The 25,020-nt window shown below is 42.2% G+C and overlaps 1 protein-coding gene across 1 annotated transcript in view; it reads left to right on the top strand.

The window, feature by feature from the left end:
- ROBO4 (roundabout guidance receptor 4) overlaps nucleotides 1–25,020 on the top strand; it is a 45,554-nt gene that overhangs the window by 12,484 nt on the left and 8,050 nt on the right. The window contains exons 8-17 of the mRNA XM_063311128.1: nucleotides 144–363; nucleotides 843–964; nucleotides 1,458–1,629; nucleotides 2,256–2,450; nucleotides 2,874–2,916; nucleotides 3,699–3,838; nucleotides 4,516–4,848; nucleotides 8,420–8,533; nucleotides 16,538–16,676; nucleotides 20,623–20,862. Coding sequence (XP_063167198.1) covers nucleotides 144–363; nucleotides 843–964; nucleotides 1,458–1,629; nucleotides 2,256–2,450; nucleotides 2,874–2,916; nucleotides 3,699–3,838; nucleotides 4,516–4,848; nucleotides 8,420–8,533; nucleotides 16,538–16,676; nucleotides 20,623–20,862 — 1,718 coding nt within the window. The remainder of the gene's footprint in view (nucleotides 1–143; nucleotides 364–842; nucleotides 965–1,457; nucleotides 1,630–2,255; nucleotides 2,451–2,873; nucleotides 2,917–3,698; nucleotides 3,839–4,515; nucleotides 4,849–8,419; nucleotides 8,534–16,537; nucleotides 16,677–20,622; nucleotides 20,863–25,020) is intronic.

The following is a 25,020-nucleotide window of genomic DNA, read 5'->3' as shown; positions in this document are numbered from 1 at the left end:
GAGGCCTCCTTTGCCTGTACAAGCCCATTTTCTTCTGATCCAGAAGGAAAACAAACACACATCACCCTGACAATATGCCTGATTTCTAGGAACTGAAACTTACTCACTAAAGCTCATTTCCAATCTACTGTATTGCCTTGAAGGTTACCCTCACTTCCCAGCACGTAGACGCTTACATAGTGTTCTATCGTCCTCTACTGCCTCCAAAAGCACACTGGGCTGAATGGAGTGTCCCAGGAGACCAGCAGACTATTATCCCAGGACTTGAGAGAGGTTACAAGTATGAGTTCAAGGTGCGACCATATTTGGGGAAGATCCATGGCATAGACAGCAATCTGAGACAGCTGTGCATCCCAGAGGAAGGTACAAAAGCTTGTCACCATTTTTCTGACCCATGTTGTTAATTTAATTTCCTGAACAGAAACCATTTTTAGTGTAAAAACTGTGCTAATGTTTTGGAAAGAAATCAGAGCCCCCAGTTCAAAGCTGCGGGGCCATCCTCTTTCTTTTTCTTCTTGTTTTCTGTCTCCTGTTGTTTTTCTTTCTCCTGTTTTCAATTTGTTGTGTTTTTCTTCAGGTGGCCTTGAGTTGATGTAGCACAGCTTTTTTTGGGGGGGGAGGGGGAGTTTCTTCTTCTTATGGGCAATGTTGATACAAAATTTCTTCACCTTAATCACTAGATCTTGATCTATTGGAGAAGCATTGGGTGGTTGAAGAGACAAGGGGTGTTAGAATAGACATGAAGTGACTGATGGAAGAGTCCTGTGTTCCCAAGCAGCTTAGGGAATAGGTGGTCTTCCTGCTGCTAAACCTTTTCAACTAGTCTTGTCTCTTTTCCTCAGTGCCAAGTGCTGCTCCACAAATCATCAGTATCACTGTGTCCCGAGGTGGGAACGGCACTGTGATCATCCACTGGGAGCCACCTCCACTCGACACACACAATGGCATCATTAAGGGTTACCAGGTACGGAGCTTAGTTATTGAATACCAAGGAGATGCTGAAGAATGGAATCAGCCTCAGGGAAGGAGTATGTGAAAGATTTTCAGGTGTGGAGGGTTGGAAGATTTGTTTGATGGACCATGGAGGTCTTTGTAGGAGGGAAAGCAAGCTTTGTTGTGTTGTTTTGTTTCTTTTTCCTTTGCATATAATACATGTAAAACAGGTTCATGATGACATTATCTTTTAAGGATTTTGCTAAGTAATCCATTGGCTTGTTATTTTAGTTTTGCTTCCATGTGCTAAGAGGGAAGGAACTTGTGGCACTCCAGAAGCTGGTGAGCTACAACACCCTGAATCCCTCACCCTTGGTCAGACTGGATGGAGCTGCTGGACACTTTGTTTCAGCAACTTTTGGTCTCCCAGAGATTTAAGAACCATGTCTTTCTTTTGTTTTGCAGAAAATACACTGCTTTGTGTGATGCAGAATAGCTACCTTTGTCTCTTGTTTCTTCTTCAGGTCTGGTTCCTTGGCAATGAAACTCACCAGGGATTTAATAGGACAGTAGATGGAGATACACATAGTCTGGAAACAATAGGACTTCCAAGTGGGCAAAAATACTGTGTGAAGGTAGCAGCAATCAATGGAGCAGGTGTTGGAGTAACTAGCAATCCTGTATGTGGCACTGCAGGTCAGAACTGGCTATTTTATCATTCCTTGAGACATATGTAACTGCATTTTGGATATTGTCTCCTTGCACTTTTCTTGCTTTACAATAAAACAAGTAGTCATTTTACAGTAGTGTCTATACCAGAGTTTCTCAACCTTGGCAACTTTAAGATATGTGGACTTCAACTCCCAGAATTCCCCAGCCAGTGTGCTGGGGAATTCTGGGAGTTGAAGTCCACATATCTTAAAGTTGCCAAGGTTGAGAAACTCTGGTCTATACAGTGGGGCACCCTTTTAGTGGCAGAGGCCACATTATAATACTTTGGTGCAATGGCAGATGTGATGCTAATGTGAAATATGCCAGCTATCTTGTTCTTTAGGTGGGAATTGTCTTTTTTCTCTAGATTTTTGAGGATATTTTTTTAAAAAAAAACTGAAGTTAACCTCCTCCACCATTACCTACACTGGCATCAGTTTTCCAGTGTCATCATGTTTTTCCAGCTGTGCCAACTGCTTCCAACTGGAGTGTTCTTGCATGTATATGAGCAGCTAATCTTCAGCAAGTATGTTGAGGGTCCTAGAGCCCACACTTTTTTCTGTACATCTTCAGTGTTACATACTCCATCACCTGAACTGATTTCATTCCAGACTCCATGGTGGGGAAGATGGCAAAGACCCCAGACTTTTTGTCCACTAACTACATGCTAGAAGTAGTGCGCCAACCTGTCTTCATTGCCAGCATGGGTTCGGCACTTTGGATCATGCTGATGGTGCTGGCAGTTTATGTCTGCCAGCAACAAGCCAGGCAATTTGGTGGAGGACGACAGTATGCCCTTGGAGAAGGTAAGGGAGGCTGCCCTTTGGCTGTGTTCACACAACACATTTCAGTGCTCACAGAGGTCAGTCAAAGACTTAGCGTTTCTGTAGATGCCTTTGGAACCATAGAAGAAGAAGGAAAAAAGCCTTTTAGAAGTGTTGGAGGATTATCTGTAGTGGGGAAGCTGGTGTACAAAGAAAGGATCAAATGCCCCACCAATGCTGGTTGTTTTCTGGCGTTCCTTGAATAAGCAGCCCTTTCTGCATAAGAGGTGCCACTGGAGCAAATGTATGGTTGGTCTGCAGATAAAATGTTGTTTATTCCCAAAAAGAGACTTTATTCTGAATAGCAGAGAGTGCTGTTGTGAGCCATGACACACACGTTGTAAGCAGACTGTTAGGAAGAACAATGGAACCACTGCATCTTACTGTACGCTTTCTTCTTCTCAGGATTGTACAGGAATGCAAGTGATGATGCCATCATCAAACATAGGTAAGGGGTAGCCGCCTGGAAGTTTAGGGATTCAGGATGTTTGTTTCCTTCTAAGTATCTATCCTCAGGGTTAAAGGTCAAGGAATGAATGATAGCAATCAAGAGGAAGGGCTGGAATGAGTTATTGTCAGCACTGGTTTTGGGAAAAGATAGTGGTCTAATTTCTTTCTTTTTGTTCTGTTTTTGTAAAGTGAGGCCAGCATAAAATTATGAGAATTCTCCTGAATAATATAACTAGAAAACTCTTGTCATTATCCAATGTAACCTGAGGGTTAAAACAGATGTCATATACTTTTTATAGCTGAGTAGTCTCCTGGGCATAAATAAAGACACGTTGCAGACATTTATGGCCAAACTACTGATGAAGAGATGCCTTTTAATTTCATGATTCATCCTCTTGTCAGGCTTCTCCCTGGCAGGTTAGAGTGGAATCAGTTAAACAAATGCAGAAGAATCCAGAAACTTCTGAAAAGTAGTTTTACCACAGAAAAGCTAAGATGCCATTGTGATAGAATTCCAGCAACTGCCGTTTATCAAGTGACTGTCCTATTTAAAGGAAAATCAGTGTTTAATTTTTGTGCCTCTTTCTTCTCCCATGCTATGCAATGTGCTAGACAGTTCTCTCTTTTGGATGGGAAACCTGGTTTCCATATGTCTCTTATTTCGGTAACAGACTGACCTGATATTAGCCTATTTTCTTTTGGCTGTGCAAGAACTAACTCTCACAGCTATCATCCAGAACTGTGTGAGTGCAGTTATGTGTGTTCTCCTCTTGACTACAGGGTAGACTCCAGCGATTCTCCTTGGCTTTCAAATACATGGAAATCCACATCTGGCTCCAAGAATTACAGTACCAGCAGCAGCCTCAGTAGCCAACTTCTGTGGATGGAATCCAAAGACAGCCAAGAATTCCACAAATCTAGTACACATTTTCTTCTTCATCATTCATGGCCAAGTTGAAAGTCTTGTGACTATCTTTATTATATTGCCCCACTGTTTAAATAAGCTTCTGAGGTAGTTTATGGAACTCCAGATAAAATCAAAGGACATGCATACAAAATTCAAGAAAAGCAGCATAAAGCCATTAACAGAATTAGTGTGCAAGGCAACTACCTTTTATGGTAGTTGGGTAATAGTTTTCCACAACACTCCATGCAAAAATTGTCCTACTGAAATTGGATCTAGAGCAGGGTGGGGGAGCTAAATCTTGCACAAGGTCTGGGCTTCTCCCCAGAATGCCCCTATGGGCTGGATGCTGATGCAGGGTGGGAAAAGCATCTTCCTCTGTGTTCTTTCTGCAGAGTCCCTCAAAGTGGAGGAGGGAGAACTTTTGTCCACAAAGGATGTGGAAGAGGTGGGACATGATAATTTTGCAACTCCTCTTGCACACAGCACCTTCCTAATAGAAATGAAGGAATTTGAGGTATATGGTTTTCAAGAAAACAAGGTTTCTGCCTGGCTTACATGGAGCAGTTATATTTTAATGGGCCTTATCAACCCTGCAAATGAATAGTTCCGTACCTCTACTGTAGGGATTTGACTGTAAGGTCAGAAAATCACATGCATTTATTTTTGCCTTTTGTGTCTTCATCCCCACAGCAGTGTCCTTTGATAGGCAGAGTCAAGGATCACGTCTTCAGACTGTTCCTTTGGTGCCTGATAGCAGGAATAGTAGCCTGTATGGAGCTCTTCGCATGGACCTTCCAGCAAAAGACCTTAAGACCTTCTACAGTTCTCTGCCGTACCTTTCCAATCCCAACTTACAAAGTATGGAGTTAGCACCAGCTGGTGAACTCATGCCTCACTGCAGCCAGAACCTGAGGCCTGATCATGCCAGTGGCCAAGGAAGGGCACAAGGGCCATGGAAGGCAGCTGGCTCCTTCTCCCCTAATCTTATCATCAGAGAATCCTGGACCAAAAATGGCAAAAAGGGTAAGGCCAACCCCATGCCCAAAATAACTGATACTCTGGTACAGAATCACAATAAATGGAGCTGTGAAAGCAGGGTTGCTATCAGCTGCATAAGAGTCAGCAGTCAAGCAGGGGGCACTTGTCCCAGAATGCAGAGGCAGCAGTAGGAGTGAGAGGCACTTTTTAATGCAGCTAGTAAAGGCATGAGAGCCCATTTGGTGTAGTGGTGAAGGCACCAGGCTAGAAACTGGGAGACCGTGAGTTCTAGTCATGCCTGAGGCACAAAGCTGGATGACCTTGGGCCAGTCGCTCTCGATCAGCCCCAGGAAGGAGGCAATGGCAAACCACTTCTGAAAAACCTTGTCAAGAAGACTGCAGGGACTTGTCCAGGCAGTCTCCAAGAATCAGACACAATTGAACAGATGAAAAAAAAAGTAAAGTCATAGGAGTTCTGCCAGAGAAATTGCTTGGCAACCATACCTGAAATGGAACAAATCAATTGTGTAATTCAAACTTCTGGCCCCCAGCTGAAGCTCCTAGATCCTAATATCTCCAATCAATGATTTTTTAAAAGATGTTTCTACAATGTTTCTGGGCAACCTACTGTCCAAAGTAAGCCCTGCTCCACCTGTGGACATGTTTCTCTGGAGAGAGAGATTCTTGTGAGGAACTTTAATTATTGAGCCATTTTACAACTGAGAGTATGAACATGCCTGTTAGGTCAGATCAGAAGTTTATTTTGTCCAGTGTCACACAGTGACTGACTAGATGAGTTCAAAAAGCAAGAAATGAGAGGACATAGAAACTTCTGTTATTTCTCATCTGCGATGAATATGTAGGATATGTCGCTTTGACTCGGGAGATAATGTGCACTTATCTAAAGCAGTCTCTGGCTATTGATAAATCTCTGTCAAAAGCTCCCTTTTAAAGAAATCAAAACTGATGCCCATCAGCGCCTCTGATAAACTGTAATGGTTGAAGCAGTATATAAATAAATACGTTTGTTTTTTTTAAAAAGCAGTCCAAATCCTGCAAGTTCAAGCTCAGGAGAAGATCCCAGGTTCTAATCTTGTGGGTATAAGAAGAATACTCATCTCTATCCATCTTTCTGTGCCATGTATGAATTTATATATAGTCAACTTCTTTCTGATCTGGAAACCTAATGCTACAGTAGAACACCTCATGGAAGACCAGCTCTAGCCCCAAATGAATTTTAATGGTCCTTTTCTGTACCCTTTTGGGCTCTACAATATTCTCTTTTGGGGTGCAAGGACCAGAAAAGTCATTCCAACTGCAATCTCACCATAGTATTATAGAAGGCCATTACTATGATAATTCTCTGCTCAATTACCTGCTTAAGGATTCCTAGGGTGAAATGTGTCAGTTTTTTTCACTGAGGCTATCTGCTGGATTGACATCTGCATTACCTATCCACTGTGGCTCCAAGATCTCTTTTTCTCTCCAGCTGCTGTTGCCAGCTTAGACTACATTAGTATAAATCTGAAATTGAGATTTTTTTCCCCCCAAATGTGCATCACTTTGCATTGCATTGTACCAATCAGCCATTTTCAATCCCTTTGGGAGCTCTCTGCAGTCTTTGTCTTCCTTTTACTACCCCAAATAAGTTGATATCATCAGCAAGTTAATTACTTGAGCTGCCTAGCTCTAAACAAGTGAAAAAGCATTGGTACCAATGCAGATCTTTGTGGGAGGGGTGCCCACACTTTATACATCTCTCCATTGCACAAAGTCCTGTTATCTGCTTCCTGTCCTTGAACTTGTTTAACCCATTATGAGTCTGTGAGAAGACTTGTCCAACACAAAAAGTCATGGGCACTTTCACTGATTGTTGCCTCCACTTTCAAAATCATGAAAGGAAAAAGGGTGCAGATCTAAATGTCAAGCAAATTTCTTCAGGCAGCCCGGAGATGGAAAGAACAGCTCCACTTGGTTGTAGTATCTCTCCCCACTCTTTGCAAGGGGACTTAATTGAATTATCTCCAAAGTTCAGGTACAGATTTAATGCCATGGCTTTTGTGGAATGTAATAGAAAACCTAATTTGCTTGCTGCAGCTGCTAATTGCCAGGAGCAATGCAGAGCGAAGTACCCACTCTGTTAAGGACACAGCAAGGGCTGAGTTACTTGGAAATGAACTTGGCAGCTCAAAGAGCATTCCTATCTGGGGAGCCTGTTGCAGCTTTGGCCATCACAGTCATCTCTGCATTTAGATCAGACCCTTTAGCCACCTGCTATGGTTTTCTGGATCCAAGGAAGCAAGATTTGGGCACACATAGGATCCATTAAGGTGCATGCCTTACTCAGGAACATACTTACTTGTTTGTACAGAAACAATTCCCCACTTCTCATGCTCAGAGTCTCTGTAGTCCTTTGGTGGGACCATGGAATGCATACCATCTGACATTTTGCAGGAATGTGTTTGTAAGAGCTGACTAGGCTGCCCATTTATTGCACTTCATTGAAGTCTTTTTCCCATCTGTTGTGGACCATATACATTTTGACTGAAGTAGCTCATGCTCCTCTCACTGGAAAGTGCTGACTATCACCAGGTGTGAGCCCCAAATCTTCAGATTCATGGGCAGCAGCTTCATCTGATCCATCAGAGTTATGGCGTGGAGTATCTTCCTGGACAAGAAATAACCAGAGGTTCGGGATCATTCTAAATTGGCTAATGGTTGATCATGGAAGGCAGCAGATATAAAGGATTTCTGGATGCTTATTCTGGCAGTCCCAATGTTTGCTCCAGTTGTAGTTGGTTTTGGCCTAGGGCTTGTTCCTTTGGCTAGAAGATTATAGTTAACCTTCATAATCTTCCTTCATTACTGTTAAAGGTAAAGGTTTCCCTTGAGATTAAGTCCAGTCATGTCTGACTCTAGGGGGTGGTGCTCATCTCCGTTTCAAAGCTGAAGAGCCGGCGTTTGTCCATAGACTCTTCCTCCATGGTCATGTGGCTGGTATGACTACACAGAACGCTGTTACCTGCCCGCCGAAGCAGTACCTATTAATCTACTCATCAGGAAGTCAATAAAACACTCTGGAAGAAAGCAATGAGAAACCTTTCATTATTGTTGCCTAGAAAACTCTGTGGAACTCATTGGCAGTTGAGCTGAACTTGAGGGAGCCTTTCCTTTTTTTTAGTTGAATAATGCAGAAATATACAACTGGATGTCCCAGGGCTACATGTGGCCCATGAAAACCTTGAGTGCATGCCCAAAGATCTCAAAGGTTCTCATTAAATTGTCATTAAAAATTGTCATTAAAAACAGAAAAGGAAACTGGGCTGAAAATAATTCTACTGATAACATTTAATATTAATTCACTGGAATATCTATCTGTCATCTATCTCTATCTCTAAATCTATCTATCCTAACTTCTTTCTTTTTTAATCTGATACTCAATGGCCAAGTGTGATCCTTGGTTTAGATAAGGTAGCATACTCTGGGATATTGCTTGAAATGGTAAACAGAGTGTTCCAGAGTACATTTGCTCATATATCTTTGTAAAGTTAAAACAGCATGAATTCAGGTTGATCTGACATGCACACACCGTCATTAAAATCTCTCTCTCTTGCAGAGCTGCAGCAGGTGCACAGCACACCCATGTCCCCATCTGGATTCTCAGCAGACTGGAGCAACCATAGTAGCCCAAGCAGTGCTGTCAGTTCTGGAAAGCATCAAAGAGTCCATGGTAGGAGAAGAAACTGTTGCTTTACAGTTTGGGGCAAAGAAACAATAGGTTGTAGATAATTTTGTTAGACTGGAATCCAGTATTTGATTTCTAAGACATCTCCATTGAAGTCAAATGGTCATGATTTGTCTGACTTGGTCTCAGTAGGATGGAAGGGTAAACAGAGTCCTCTTCCTGAATTATACATGGGAAGAAGCAACATGGATATAGTGGGGACTGAGGACAATGCATTTAATGTGGTCCTTGGCTCATGTGATTGCTCTCTGACCCTTAGGGACAGAACAGCCTCTTGGTTCTTCCAGGTGAGATCTCTTTGAACACCTAAATCCAAACAGCTGTGATTTGGGTTGGCTTTGCTGAGTTACTGTCATCTTTGCGCTCACACGCAATTACTTATCCCCTTTCTATCACCCATTCCCCCTTCCCATCTGCTAAAATAATGGTAACATTTTTAATAACACAAGCCTAGCTGTGGTGGAAAATAGGAGAGAAGAGATGCAGCAGATATTTCCCAAACCAATCTGCTCAAAGAGAAAGTATGACATGCCCTTAATATTGTCTTTAATATTTCATTTTCACGTACGCCTTCTGGAAAAATGGAAAGAAATTTGTATTCCAGATGCGGGCATGTTACTGTGAAAAGGACTACTTTTCACATATTTTCAGAGGAAAGCTACTCAGAGACAAGGCCAATACAATGAGCAATATTTCTGGTTGGTGCAACAGAGTCACTAACCTAGCTTTTGTTAGGGAATCTAGTGCAAACTGAAACCCGACTATCTTTCCAAACATTTCCCCTAAATTTGGGGGCGCAGTTTTCCAGCTTAAAAAAGGGGGTTAAAAAAACCCTTGATATTGCAAGATGATGTACCACAATGCATATATTATAACAATTAACTTTATTTCTAAGTTACCCAGTAACTGATGTTAGTCTTAATGACATTCAATAATGCACTGTTCTAGAAAATCGGGGTGTGTATGTGTGTGGGCATGCATGGGTATGGGGTAAGAAAATGCATATATGCATGGTATTTTAAAATATGACTTTAAAAAACCTTCTCACACTGATGTGAACATGGGACAAACCAAATTTAAGTGGGAAAAATAAGAAATGATATAAAAAAACTCGTATTTGGCATACTTTTGCTTTTCATCTCTGCCTTTAGTGCCTTGCAACCTGATTTAAAATTCTGGAAGTATACAAAACTGTTGGCTAGTCCAGGTAAAGATATGGGACAATAGATCTGGTAGACTTTTAAAACAATGCCATCTCGTTTCTCATTTTTGTAAGTGTTCTTCTTACCAGACTAATTTCTGACCTCATTTCCATCTCTCTTTATACTCCAGTAGAGAGCAGCAGAGCATCATTCGACATCCAGTGAAGCCTAAGCTTTTCCCCAAATTATTTACCTATTTTAAATAGGAAGGCCACCTTAGATTTAGCTGGAAATATTTTAATAGAAAGGCTTTTTTCTCTTTAATCCTTCTTTTGGATGGGGAGGAGGGAGAAATCAATTAAACTCAGGTTCATTGAATGTTTTTATTTCTTCTGGTGCTCTGTGTGCATTCAGGCCTTTATATTGCCATGAGATTTTGCCTGTAGAGAAGCTGCTTCTTCTCTTGTGAGATGTGTTCTATGATCCCACAAATTCGACAAATTCTATTGCTGCCATTTTGTAGACCAATATCATGACAATCTTTGAACCTTGGCACAGGGTGGGATTCAGGCCAATCGATGCCCTAAGCATAGCCCAACAATGCTGCCCCTTAGCCATTCCATTGCTTAACTGACCAGACATTAAGACTCAATAAATGCTGAAAAACTAAAGCTGAGCATGGCAGTGAAAGAGTTAAGGGCATGATAGCTAAGGGAAAAATCTCTGTGGTGCCTCCCTTCCCTTGGTGCCCTAAGCATGTGTTTATTTTGCTTAATGGTTAATTCAGGGCTGCCAGAGGCAACTTTTTTTCTCTGAGTCTTTGACAGTGTGTGTTAGAGGATATGAAAGGGGTTTCTGTTTCTCCACCTCAATCTCAGATTTTCTTTGGGTTGTGTTTTTGTGCTGGTTTTACTGTTGCAAGGTGATTCAAGAATTCCCTCCCTCCCTCCCTTCCTTCCTTCCTTCCTTCCACATCAGCCCATTGTCTCCCTTGCTGCCCTCTGCTATCTGACTGGAAAAACTCTTCATGAAAGATGCTCATTTAATGGAAGTGTAGAAAGGCAGGATGGCTGAAGAATGCTTGGTGGTTAATTGTGCAGTGAACATCATGACATCTACCTAAATCCCTCAAACAGCTCATAAATAAGTGCCAGTGACTTGTAGGTCATCCATGAGAATCAGTTCTCCGAAGGAAGGAAGGAAGGAAGGAAGGAAGGAAGGAAGGAAGGAAGGAAGGAAGGAAGGAAGGAAGGCTTTCCTTTTCCTCCCACATCAAAAGAAAATGACCAGGAGGCAAAAATGCCAAGGACTAGGTCAACAGAACTCAATGCAAAGCTTGTATACTCTGACAGAGCCAAGATATCTTCTCCTTTAGTGTTTGCTGAACTGTGGTGTTTAAATACTGGCCTGATTCTCAGTAGTTCAGCTTTAAAAATCTCTACAGCTAAAGATAAGACTATTAGATAGTATTTGAACAGTGTGTTTATATAGTCTGCTCTGGTGGTAAATATATGCTAGTCCTTGTGTACTTCTGAGCATTGCTGCCATTGCTTTATTATGGGATTCTCATTGCCAGATGAGCCTCGAGCCGACAGGCTGGCTCTCCAACCGAGAGGCCAGTCTGAAGCCCTTTCAAATGCTTAATGAGGCAGCAGCATCACTGCTGATGAGGATTCTCCTTGTAAACTATGCACAAGGCCTCCACCACACCTTTCCCAAGTGCCCCGTGTCCATATATCCTTATTCCTGAGGTAGCGTCTTCAAGGAACAGCCAGTCTGGCTAAATTGAACATTCTGGGAGAAAGGGATTGGGTGGTGTGACTCATGAAAGGGCATTACAAGGGGTCGTGGTGATGGTGGTGGTAGTTTGTACTGTGTGTGCTGATAGAATGCTCAAATGTTCTGATGAAAGGCCAGTTTATATCTGCAGGAAAATCAAGCAATAAAGTTTTCCCTGCACTTTACTACCTTCAGGTTGTGAGCAGTGTGGTGCGATGGTTAAGGTGCTGGAATAGGAGTGGGGAGATCCAGGTTCTAGTCCCACCTTAGGCATAAAAGCCAGCTGGATGGCCTTGGGTTTGTGACTCTCTCTCAGCCATAGACTGGAAAGGTAGATATAGATATAGATCCTGGAAGAAGACAATGGCAAATCCAAATTAAGTTTCAGGTGCATGTAAGGGTGAAACCCAAAAAGTCAAGTCAGGATAATTACAGTATATAATAAAATCAGCAGTTCAAAAGCCAACAAGAATGATAGAAACTTCAGAGTTTTCTTGAAAAAGCTGAAACAAAGCTGATGAACCCTTCCCAGATGCACACTCCATAAGCCTAGGACCATTACAAAAAGGCTGTCTCCTTTACTGACCCACCAAACCACCCTTGCGATGGGCAGATTAAAAATGTCTCTGTTGATGAGTTCCAAGTGCAGCCACAAAGAGATGAAAGTTCTTCATTGACTAACCTGGTGCCAAATCAAAATTCCAACCAGAAGCAGCAGAGTGAACAAAATCATTGCTCTGATACTAGCAGCTCACCTGAAAGACTGGATTCACACATGCCACTTAACATATTTCAAACTTTATTTCCTGCTGGTGATAAGCAAGCGAAGAAGAAGTCTCAGTTTTGTATTCACAAATGCATTTACTTATAAGATTGATAGGACACCTTTTTTCTTGGAAAAGAACACTCAAGAGGACTTGCAGATGAAGCAACCCTTCCAGGCCCATAGCATAAAAACATACCTGAGCTTAGAAATATATAAAAACAGTAAATTTTATATAAAATTTTTATTCCTTTGGAGGAATAAAATCATGTTCCTTTGGAGACCTGGGTGGAAGAGCTTGTTCTTGGTTTCCCTTTTAACGAAAAGAGAGCAGGGACCAGATATGAACTGAACGAGAGGGTGTGATCCATAGCCTGGGAAGGACACAGGAGAAGATCCTCTTTTGCACTATCTTCTGCAGATGAGATAAATTAGCCTGTGACAGGGAGGACACCATCAGAGGGACCTCTGCATATCTAAATGGCCAGTCAGGTTCATAATAGGAGAGGCAATCCCTTAGATAGTTGGCCATTAAATCATTTAGAGTTTAAAGGCTAATACCACTGGCTTGAATAATGCTTAGGAAGCAACTGATAAAGTTGTGCAGATCTTTCACTGTGGCATCCTAGGATCTCCATGCCTTGTTCCTGCTAGCAGCTGGCTGCTCTGTCTTTTGTCACTTGAAATTTCTGGACACTTTGGAAAGGGAGATCATGCAATAATGGTTACAGAAGGTCAGTTTCCAGTGTAATTCCAACCTCCCTATATCTTTTATTTTATGGAGCCCTCCATGAGCAGGTTTCTTTTTCTCTTCAGTATGTTTTATTTTGCTCTTTACTGTTGTAGTTGTTCAGGTTCTGCTGGGGTTGTGGTTGCTGTTTTTGCATTTGTAATCTGAGGCAACTCAGTGCTACAGCACCTGGGAAAAGTCCCAACTTCAGTCTGCTTCTCTAGGAACAACTGGAAAAGCTCCAGTCTGAAACTCTGGAGAACAGTTGCCTGTCAGTGTGGACAAGTGCTGAGCATAGATGGATTGGTAATCCGACTCAGCCTAAAGCGTGCTCCAAACTCCCCAGCCATGTTTGGGGAACATTGTCAGACTTTGTCATTGATTCAGACTTCTACCACCATGCTGCTTCTTTCTTGTCCAGTGAAATTGACAGTGCTTTCCCATGACCTTGTCCACTTAAGTGACCATAGAAAGGTAGACAGGGAAGACAGCAGCAGTTAACACCAATCTGAGAAATACTCAAGGGATTGCATCAGGGTCTAGCAAGTGGGGGTGGGCAGGTAATGAAGCATCTGGGGTCAGCATCTGGTGTAGGATAGCCAAGGGAATATCTCCTCCCACAGACTTCTAAAACAGGGATAACAGAACTTGTAAACAGTGGCAACACACCTTAATTGACGTGTAGGAGTGCTAATTAAAGCAGTTTAAAAATGCATGTGTGATTTCAGCCTAAATGTCACAAGCAAAGAAAATCTTCACCAGGCAAGACTCCCATTCTTTTCCTCTCCTTCCTCCTGTTCAAACTTCTTTAGCACCAGTTATATGCTGAAGCCCAGAATTGAAAGCCCAGGCCTGATTTGTGACAGGAGTGGTCTGAGAGGAGAATCCCCTGGCTTAAAATCATAGGAGGTGTCTGCCTCAGCAAACAACAAGCAAGCATGGGCAGATAAGTTATAGCCTGTACTATATTTCCCCCCATCCCTTGAGCCTCTAAGGGCACCCTCTTTAGAGTTGTGACCTGCAGAAGGCACCTAATTGGAGAAACCAGCCTGTGATAGATGCTGTAAAGCAGCGGTTCCCAACCTTTTTGGCACCAGGGACGGGTTTTGTGGAAGACAATTTTTCCACGGACTGGGGTGGCAGCAATGGTTTCGGGATGATTCAAGCGCTTCCTCTTTTTCCCAACCTTTTATTCTTTTTTCTTTGCACCGTTTGGAGATAGCAGCCAATGGGCTTGCTTTCTCTGACAGGAGGCAGAGCTCAAGCAGTAATGCGAGTGATGGGGAGCAGCTGTAAACACTCAGGCTGTAAATTCACTTGCTCGCCCACCACTCACCTCCTACTGTGCGGCCCGGTTCCTAACAGGCCACGGACCGGTACTGGTCAGCGGCCTGGGGGTTGGGGACCCCTGCTGTAAAGTGTTATAGCTTTAATCTTTTCCACATCACTGCAGGAAACTAAGTGCCTGATCAGTTTGTCCAAAGAGATTCTGTCAGGTAGTTAGCATTTATCTGGGCCTGTCTTCCCCTTTCTCTGACGGCCACATTAAGTTTGTCCTAATCTGGATTGGATCTAGCCATCCAGAGGGGCTGGCTATTTAATGAGACTTTCAGGGGAAATGTGTTTGCAGTTTTCTACAAGCTGGCTAATCTCTCTTTTTCTGGAAATGGGAAGAAAGAGCAAACCAAGTCAAGTGCTTATCCAAATAAGAAAACAGAAAGCAGATTGCTCACCTGCATTTCAATAAACGATGGAACAAAAGTCTTCTGTCTGCAAGCTCCTTTTCTGAGTTGGGATCTCAGGGATCATAATGAGTTTCCCATCTGAAATTTGAGGCATCTCAGTATGATTGTTGTTCAACTGGCGGAAAATGAGTGGATTTGCTGGTTAATCTAGAGTGGTCAGTTGATCCTTGGTCATTTGGCTTTAAGGGATAAGAAATGGGTTCTGGAATATTGGCCATTTCTGTATGATCTTTTTAAACAGATAATCATCTGAGCTTGGAAAAGGCAATGGGTCTGTTGCTTCCAGGAGGAGCAAATGCCTGACATGTGTATGACAGAGAGAAATAGAGGGAGAGGGAGAGGGAGAGAGAGAGAGAGAGAGAGAGAGAGAGATATTTTTGTTGTACATAGTTGAATCTGTTAGAGCTGACATTCAGAGCTACTTAGCACAATGAGCATGAAAAGCCCCAAATGCAGCAGAGCTCTCCCCTCCTACCCCCATTATGAAGTAAAGCCCATTGCCATCTAGGGGAAGGTGCTGCAGATATATTTGTACAACAGGCTAAGTGTGGTTAGGCTTAGTTAAACCAGTTAAGCCTAGTTCATGTGGTAATGCTGCAGAAATTAAGGGTATTGGTTTAAAGTGTGCTTTCATCCAAAGATTGGTTGAATGTGAACATGCCTCGGCAGTTGGGAGTCCAGTGGGTAGCCCAAAGCCTTCAGAAGCTTCTCTCGGCCAAACTGTCAGCTTTCCCAGGTAGATCAGACAGGAAACATGACCAGATGAGCTAATTCTATTTTATTGTAAGGCTGCATTAACAGAATCTTGCAAGTCTGATAGTACACATCTCCCACCATCTCTTCTACAGCCTGAGAAGTCAGGGAGGTCCCTTCTGAGCTTCTTTCTCTTTCTGTTGTGCAGCTGTGGGCTATGCCTTCTCTTATCCGATCACTCCCTAGACAGCATCTCTTCCCCATCTCCCAAGGTCATTCCCACATACCATTAAACCAACTGACTTCACAGATTTCCATGGGGAAAAATATGGAGGAGGGAATGCTAGGTATGATGCCTGGAGCTCCTGGAGGGAAGATGGGATGTTAATCTGATAGATAACAATACAATTTGAGCTACAGTGTTCAGCAGCCCTGATCAGCACTCCTAATGGCAGGGGCTGCTGGATCATAGGTTCCTTTTGAATTGTCCCATTGAATCGACTACCAGCTCCTTGGCTTGGGAGCAGCTAAAGTTTTGGGTGGAGTCTTTCTGCTAGATCGTTTCAATAGTGGATTGAATCTGGGACCTTCTACATGGAAAATACATGCTTTACCACTGGATTTTTTTCCCTCCCCCAAAGTTGTCCTCTTGTGTTTAGCAGACACGAATAATTTCCAAAGCCTATTTGTCCCCGATACTGATGATCTGCAGGAAAGTGTAAAAAACGTGGCTTTTCCAGCAGGCCCTGGGTTGCAGGAATACACACACTGTTTAAATGGTTGCTATTTGATTTTGTTTGTGTGTGTATTTCCCAACTTCTTCTTCTTCCCCCCCTTCTCCTCTTCTTCCTCTTCCTCTTCCTCTTCTTCCTATACTGTTACTCTTTTTCAAAATTGTTTTTAAGCCATTGTACACTGCTTTAAATCATTTTGATAAGATGGCCCTATAAACTGAAATAATAGTGATGATGATGATGATGATGATGATTTGAAAAGACTAAAATGGAAGGATTTGTTTTTATCTGGCTACCAGCCAGGAAACTAATTGATTGAGCCACTTAAAACATATAGATGATATGAGAGTGGTGGGAAAGTTGCAATTCGTTGACCATTTCTTTTCTTTATGTTCCTTCTTAGGGAGGGCAAAAAAGGTGCTAAAAACATACAGCTCCTCCAAGTTCTTGCTGTGCAGTTCACAGAATGCCAGTTCACTGCCACCTCCTCCTCCTGTTCCACCCGGTTTTCAAGCTCTCCAAGATTCCAGCACCAAGCAAGAGTAAGATGGGATTTGAGTGTTTTGGTTTGTTTATCTTAATCTCAGGGCCTCTTTCTGCAACCCTCTTTCTGCCTGGTACATAAGGCTAGGAAGATATAAGCCTTGGAGGTGTTGGGTTATCTCTACCCTCAGACTGGAGCAGTGTAGAAATCACAATAATTAATAAAGACTCTGAGAAAGTATCCTGGATATTACTGATTGTGTTTTTTAAACCAAGTACCAAAATTAATTTAAAAAACCATCTTGAGTTCAACTGAGAAGATATCATTTTTTTGAAACATGTTTTCCCCCCGATCAGTCATGACCCAATACTTCAGCTCCATTGTTTTGCTCAAAATACTTGGAAGAAGCTCAGGTCTCAGAGCTAACAAGATGGTGGCTGACTTGCAACCACCTGTAGAACAGGAGCTGAGCCATGCCTGAGGATTTCTTCTGCTTCTCACCTACCTTTTGGTGAAGAGGTACCCTGCAGCAATCTCAAGAGTTCATTACAAGCTGACTCATCTTCTGGTTGTGCCAGATGCTAGAATAAATTGCCTGCTACTTCCTCCAGCACCAAGTAAGCAGATGTACATACTTTGCATATTATTCATGGCACCCATATGATGGATCATCAGGGTGGCAGAGCAAATGTGGATGGAAAATGAATTCCAACTATTCTGTCTTCCTATTTTGCACTTAAAAAGCTACAAATCATGGGATGAATCCATGCCTTACTAGAAGGGAGCATTTCTCACTGAACAGGGCAGGCCTCTGTACAAGTGCCCAGCTATTTAAGTAAATGGGCAATTATCATTCCAGGAAAGTAAATCAATCCATTAGTGAAATATCAGCTGACTCCATCCTTTTTGCTGCCCCTTTGAATCTCCCATTTATGAAGAGAAAACGTTGTCCTTGTATCTTGCATGAAATAATTTTGGTGTCATTCTAAATTTATGGGCAATTACACAATAATTGAGAACTCTATTGAAAATTCATTTGATTGCAAACTTGACCAGGGTAGGATTTGCATAACAGAAATGGCTGAGGTACATTTCCTGTGCTTTCTTTTGTCTTTGACATGTGCTCATGCGCATATCACATATTTTGCTTTCTGGTCATGGAAAAGGAAAGGTTGGTAAGTGTAACAAGCCAAGAAAAAGAAAGCTTTTCCACCAGTTCAGACAATCCCAAGACTACAGATATACTTAAATAAGAGAAAAAGAAGTAGATCTCATTGTTCCTAAAATGCTTGCCCCTTTTGCTCAGCAGGCAAAACTTCTTTACTTGCTTGAGCATGGAGTTAAACTTTAGAGCACATCAGTGAATCTCAATGCCCATACATTTGACTAGGATTGTATAGGTTAAACAGAGTAAGCCTACATGACTAACATCTTGCTTCTCTCTTACAATTCCTGTTTACAAGGCATGATGGTCTGTCTTACATGTCTAGTGTTTATGGCAATGGGCTAGAAACCAGGAGACTGTAAGTTCTAGTCCCGCCTTAGGCATGAAAGCCGGCTGGGTGACCTTGGGCCAGTCCCTCTCTCTCAGCCCAACTCACCTCACAGGGTTGTTGTTGTGGGAAAAAAAGGAGGAGGAAGGAGTACTAGGTACGTTCCCCTCCTTGAATTATTTATAAAAATAATAAAGGCAGGATAGAAAATAAACAAACAAACAAACAAATAAATAAATAAATTCTGTGATGCCCATCTCTCTTCCAATGATGAATTTAGATTGATTTCCAGGTGAATATTTAATCCCAAATGAAACAATCAAGATCCACCATGCTACACTAGGTCTATAGTGTAGGAAATGGCAAGCTACTTCCATATTATTGCCATGAAAATGACATAGGCATATTCATGTCATTACCAAGAGTCCAGCTCAGTTCCTAGGAGACTTTATCTACTGTTCTTTAGACGACAACACATAGGCTGTTAAGACAGACTGAATGATGGGATTTTCTTTTTTCTTTTACTTCTTCTTATTCAAGAGCCTATAATCTTAGGGGGTTGGGGAATGGGGATATGAGAACCTAAAGGCTACGTTTCTGATGTACAGAAAGGGTACCTGAACAGAAGCATCACAGACTATTTTGACTGCTTTTCTTTCTAAAGCTGCCTTGCTTTAGAAGTGAACATGCTGCTGCATCTTAGTGACTCTGCCCTGTCTCCTCTGGTTTCCTGACAATGTGGCATTTTGTGGCAGAGAGGAAATGCAGTTACTTAATTTTATTTATTGATTTAAAAATCTTTCTAAGTCACTTATGGTTAAAATAAATCCTTCGTGATGTACCAAGTAAAAACATAAAGCATGAGTTAAGCAATTATATAAAATCCAATAGAAGCATCCATATAATGATACTAAACTCAAGACAAACAAATATCTAGTGAAGGGCTTGGGCAAAGAGAGATGTCTTAAGGAAAAAGCAGTCCCATTTTTATTTTCTCTAAGAATTGTTTTGTTGAGTGGGTATCTGTGTGATGTCCAGTAGAAAATAAATTGGCAGCTGTATGTGAAATTTGAATGGATGTTGTGCTGTCTAGTGTGCCTGCTCAACTAAATGGCATATTTGTTTTGTTTGTTTCAACAAGGAGATGACTTCTAGATAATAACAGCATCCCACTTGTGTCTGTGCTGCCCCTATGATCTTCATTGTCTCTGGGAATCATTTGGGGGCCAGCAAGATGTGACATTAAGCTCTGAAAGCCATTCCTAACAATATCAGTGTGAAATGCGCTCCTAGTTTGCTCTGTCCAAGGAATGCATATCAAAAAGTATCATTTTAAGTTCTTTGAGATGCACAGTTGCAACACCTGGAACCTCTAATCAGACACTGAACTATGACACTTCACACAGGAATGCTATTTTTAAGGTGTTTGTTTAAGGTTTGTTTAAGGTGGCAGGCACAATGTATCGACATGCAGATGACAAAGGCTGTTGCTAACTGGGGGTGCTGTTTGAGGGTGGAGGAAGGTAGACAGAAGGGCCGAGGGATGGCTTTGCAAGTGGTGGTGCAACCCCTGATATGGACAGAGGGGTGTTTCATTCCAAGTGGCTAGTACTGCTGGCATGAAATTGGGGCAGGCTAATGGAATCCTCGGGTGCCAGTAGCATCTCTCTTGGGGCCCCCAGGTTCCTTACACCACTTGGCTTTTCTTTTTAATTTAGTTTTTTTAATTAAAAAAAAATATAATTATATGGGAAACTGGCATGCTGCAATGCAAAGGGCTAGCCTCCAACATCATCCTCATTTCCAAGAATGGTCATGGTCCCCTCACTGGATTTATAGAAAATAAAACTGGTGGAAATGACAGCCCAGGCCTTTATTTGCAAATCTCTCTACTTGCCTAGCAAAAAAGAGAAGATTAAGTTGTGGGGTGGTGGGAAGATCTTTCAGGGAGCTGGGAAGAAGTATTGGGCACCATCCTTGCCAGTCTGCCTCCTGGTACATGGGTCTTTCCTAACTGGCCATGTTCACCATAGTAAGCCCACCCATGGTAGCCATTTTGTGAGAGTACTTACAATATGCTGCCAACATTCCAGTTGTATCCACCAAATAGTGATAGTGGGGAAGATAATTGATCTTTTTCATGGGCTTTTTCAGGGACTGAAGCCAGGGGACTGTGATTAGAAAGTTAAAGCCAGCAGTACAATTTTTGTTCCCCCAAAGACTCAGATGCTCATATGTGTGTGGACTTGACAAGTGCAAGGATCTGGACTCCAAGATCAGCCTTCCCTGGAACCCCCCAGTTGTGTAAATGAAGACCACTAATCCCACGATTTCCAGTCATATGCACCAGAACATGCATGTCCATCCCTCAGAACAAAATTAGCTAGAAGCCTAGAGAAACAGGCTGCTTTCTCATATTTTGAGTAGCTTTTTTACCGTGTTTTTTTTTTAAGGAGAGAAATTATTTGCCAGTCACCTGTTGCCTATCTGTGGTTGTTGCCTGTTTCTCAGGTGCACCTGTACCTGCTACCTTGACCCCCCAGTGGACTTCATGCACCAGCAGCTGGACAAGGATTCCCTGAAGACAGTCAAAGAATCCCTGGATGAAAATCAGCCCTTCCCCACGTTGCCTTACAACCAGCTTTCTGCAACCTCAACCCCTGCATCTCTCAGTGATGACCAGGAGACGGTTCTAACCCCAGAAGAGGTGGCAGAATATCTAGAACTCAGCAAGGAAACTGATTGTCAAAGGTAAACATCTACCCAGCTCACAGTTCAGAGTTTGGTAAGAAGAATTTATGTGAGAAGAGACATAAGCAGTCAGTCCCTTGAATATGTCCCTCATTGCATTCTGAGACATAGGGTTTGACAGATCTTTTAGATTTAGGGTTCCCTCAGAGTCCTCTTCATCTAATCCTAAATTTGAGTCATCTAATCCTAATCATCTAACCCTAAATTTGAATTTTTGCTTCAAGAGCTTCATGTTAAAACAAGTGCACATAAAAGATGGCACGTTTTCTGGTGCAGGTTTATTTTAATGTATGTATTTTGCCCAATATGTTCTCTTTTTTTGAGTAAAATAAAATTTTCTGTTAACATGCCTATATGCAGATTCCACCTAATATGTGTATTTAGGTATACTCAGAAAAAAATGGAGAACTGAGCAATGATGGGAGATTTGTACTTTCACACTTGCAAGACTGATGTCAGCCTCCCAAGTAGACCAGACAGGAAACACGCCCAGATGAGCTAATTCTACTTTATTGTAAGGCTACATTAACAGAATCTTACAAGTCTGAAAGTACAAATCTTCTGCCATCTCTTTTATCGCCTGCCAAGTTAGGGTGGATCTTTTCTAAGTTTCTTTCTCTGCCCATTACTCAGTTGTGGGGTTGTCCCCATTTATCTGACTGTTCCCTAGGCAGCATCTCTTCCCCCCATCTTCCAAGGTCATTCTCACATTTCATTACACCGGTGCATCTGGCTTTGTGGCTTCAGGATAATCTGTGAATGTTGGCCACAGCCCGGTCTGGGTCCATGCTTCTTTCTCTCCGCTTTGTAGATAGGCAAGGAATCCATGGAGATCCAAAACCTCCTAGGTACCCTGGACTAGGAGAAACTGTGTTAACATTCAGCTTGCCAACTGCTCTAACTGATGTCCCATAACTGCTGCTTTGGTGGTTTGAGGACAGCTTGTCCCATAAGACTGACTCCTTACACTTTGGTAATTGGGGCTGGGACATGTAGTAGCATATTTTATGGGAAGCACATAGATTCCACAAAGATAATTACAGCCCTTTTTAAAGCCTAGGCGGGCTCTCTGCCTGCCAACGTAATATGTTCTCGGCAATGTTTAACAAGCTTCAGCTGGCCCAGGGTGCGAGTGGCATTGCCTTCCAGTTCCAAGCCACATCTCCTCTTGAGGCATGGAAAAAATGTACAAGTACTGTATACTTCCTTTGTGACTGAAGTGGCAGAGTTATTTTAGCTTTGGCAAGGCAAATACAAAACCCTGCCTTCTGCAGGGACAAACTAAGCGAAGTCTGTGGGAAACAAAGTCTTGTTAGAGTTGTAGTCTAAGCATTTGAAGGTTACTCAGATGCTTCACTTAGCTTTGTTGCAAAACACATGTTTTAGTGGTCTGCTACAGCCTCTGCAATTTAATAGAACTGCAACTACTAAAAGACCTTCTATTAGTTATTGCCACTATGACCTCCCACCCCATCCCCTACCCATAGAGTTTTACATTCCTTCTACACAGTTGTAGGAAATGGGCTGCTTTAGATGCATTTCTCTTGGATGACAGAGGCATCTGAGACAATGCTTTTGTGCTCATCTGCCTGCTTATGAATGTACAAGGTGAGCAGATACTGCCATCCAAAAGCATACATGTAAGTTGGCAGAGCTGGATTTAAAAGTAATAGAGTTCTGAAATCCAAGCCATTATGAAGCCAGAGTTTGTTGGAATTCTTGTGCTAGGTGTTCTTTCTACACTGGAGGCATGCAATCCACTTGGAACAGAAGTTCCAGAGCACTCACAAAAAAGGGGTGTTTGATCAAGAATGCTCAGAGATGTTTTTCCATTCCATTCCATTCCATATCAGGGTTTCTCAGCCAAGGTTCTGTGGCACCCTAGGGTCCTGCAAGAGGTCACTAGGGGTTCCCTGGGAGATCATGATTCCTTTAAAAAATTATTTCAAATTCAGGCCACATCACATTAAAGAGGTAAATTTCATTCTTCATTTTTAGTTTAAGAACACTGTTAATGCATATATACAGGCCTACCCATGAAACAAATTTAATAATTTTGTAACTTTTGGCCCATATCTGAGCCTGAATATGCAGGGATTCCCTGAGGCCTGAAAGATATTTCAAGGGTTCCTCCAGGGTCAAAAAGTTGAGAAAGACTGATTTTCAAAAAGGCTGATTTTTGTCTCTAAAATACAACTGCTAGATAAGAAAGCTAATGTTTTATTTTAACACGTTCTTCCTATTCCACATTTTTTTAATGAGTTGCAAAAACCTGCTGCTAGGTCCCTCACCCCAAAGTCCTTAGGCCTGAAGAATTTCATATGGCCAAGCACTGAGACCTAAAGCAGGCAGATTAAATTGTAGTCTGCTCTTTCTGCACCATCTTGTTTGCCCCTTTTTGTTCTGAAGGGAAGCCCCAGTCTCAGAAGCCTTTGTGGTTTCTCTCACCTCTGAGGTGGGCTTTCTGGAGTATTTGCCACACCCTCTTTTAATGCTAGACTGCTATTTCTGAAATAGCAGGATGTGGGTTGACTGCAGTGTTTGATCTGGAGTTAGTTGTATTCAGCTCTGCTGACAAAATGTTTCCCATGCCTTAGATCTGAGCTGTGGTTATGGAGTGGTGAAAAAGCCAGCAGACAGTTATTCATACATGTATTGTACTCTATAGGTATATAAGACAGGGAGAGGAGAGAGTTTAGCTGCCATGTGAATGCCTCCCCAGGAAGGTCACCAGACTTCATCTGTTGATTTTTCTTCTACTGATAATCAGAACCTCCACGAACAACTTTTAAACCAGCTTTGAACTTGGATTTTGAGGGATTTTTGTTAGAGCTGGAGTCTAAGATTGAAGAACTCCTAGGTCAGAGTGGAAAGAGCTGCGTGCTCTTTCTTTCTGGGTAGAACTCTGGGGCAAATATTCAGGGGGCTTTACTTCAGGGAAGGCCCCCACCTGTACCACATTTCAAAGTAAGTGAAATGATACACTTCCCTGTCAAAGAAAGGTAGTGGGGATGGGACCCTGTAAGTCTGCCTTACCCCACTCCATAAGCGAAGTACTGTGAATGGAAGTCCATCAGGTTTCCTTACCAGGATGGTGAGCCAATTATGGGGTGAATGAGACTGAAGAGTAGAAATAAAGAACAGAAATACGGATTCAACTATGGATTATCCCAGGCATTAGTGGAGCCCAATATGTGTCTTCTTGTGAGGTAAGTTAGTTGCACAGGGTCTTTGTTATTATTATGGCTATGGCTGTATTATGGCTATTCTTTTAACTGCATTTTTTTGTTTTTTTGTAGGGGTTTATCATATAGTTTTTTTTTCTAGTGTATTGATTGTTAGCCTCCCAGAGTTATTTACTTAAGAAGGGTGGCCCTGTACATTTTATAAATAAATAAATGAAATGACGCACAAATTGCCCTTGTTTAAGTGGCATCCATCTTCTTAACTTAACGTTTTCAGTGACCTTGTATTTTAACTCAGCTGATGAAGTGTCCAGACATGAAGACTCGCATGGTCGCTAGCCAAAACAACCCTCTGTAATGTTGGTTTTCCTTTCTGGCTGCAGAGCCAGCAGCTTCACCTACATCTTTCTTTAGAAAACAGCAGTACTATTTCCAGGGAGGTCTGTGGCCAACCTCTAGTACGGGACTATTTGTATTTGCTTGGGATGTCATGCACGCTTCGTAGAAAGGTCTAATTCCCAGCAAGGGGATGGCCACAGGCAAACCCTTTAACAATGCACATCACTGCTGCATTTCCTAAACTTAGAAACTTTCTTTCCCTGCCTGGAATAGGGAAGCCTTTTGGAAATCAGGAAAGATGCATAGAGTGGCAAGCCACAATGGTTATAAGGTACAGCATATCCCCTTTGGGGATTTTCATTAGGTTCCAAAAGTGACAGGATAATGTATTTAAAGACAGTTGAGTGAATCAGGGTGGACAGACTTTAGACCTGGGGTGTGGGGGTTAGCTTTGTTTTGCTTTTTTGCTTGGATCTTGAGATCTACCATTCTCAGTCTGTTGCAAAAGAAAGACCCTTAGAAAAAAGCCAGAATCCAGTTATTTTTTTCCAGAAACTGAATTAAATGCAATAGATCGTCCTTTCCCAGTAAAACAAAATCCATACTTGCTTACCTCATGTTTTCTTCGTTTCAT

This window comes from Candoia aspera, chromosome 9 (assembly GCF_035149785.1).
Source record: "Candoia aspera isolate rCanAsp1 chromosome 9, rCanAsp1.hap2, whole genome shotgun sequence".
NCBI classification, from domain to species: domain Eukaryota; kingdom Metazoa; phylum Chordata; class Lepidosauria; order Squamata; family Boidae; genus Candoia; species Candoia aspera.
This window is presented reverse-complemented; position numbering and strand designations above follow the sequence as displayed.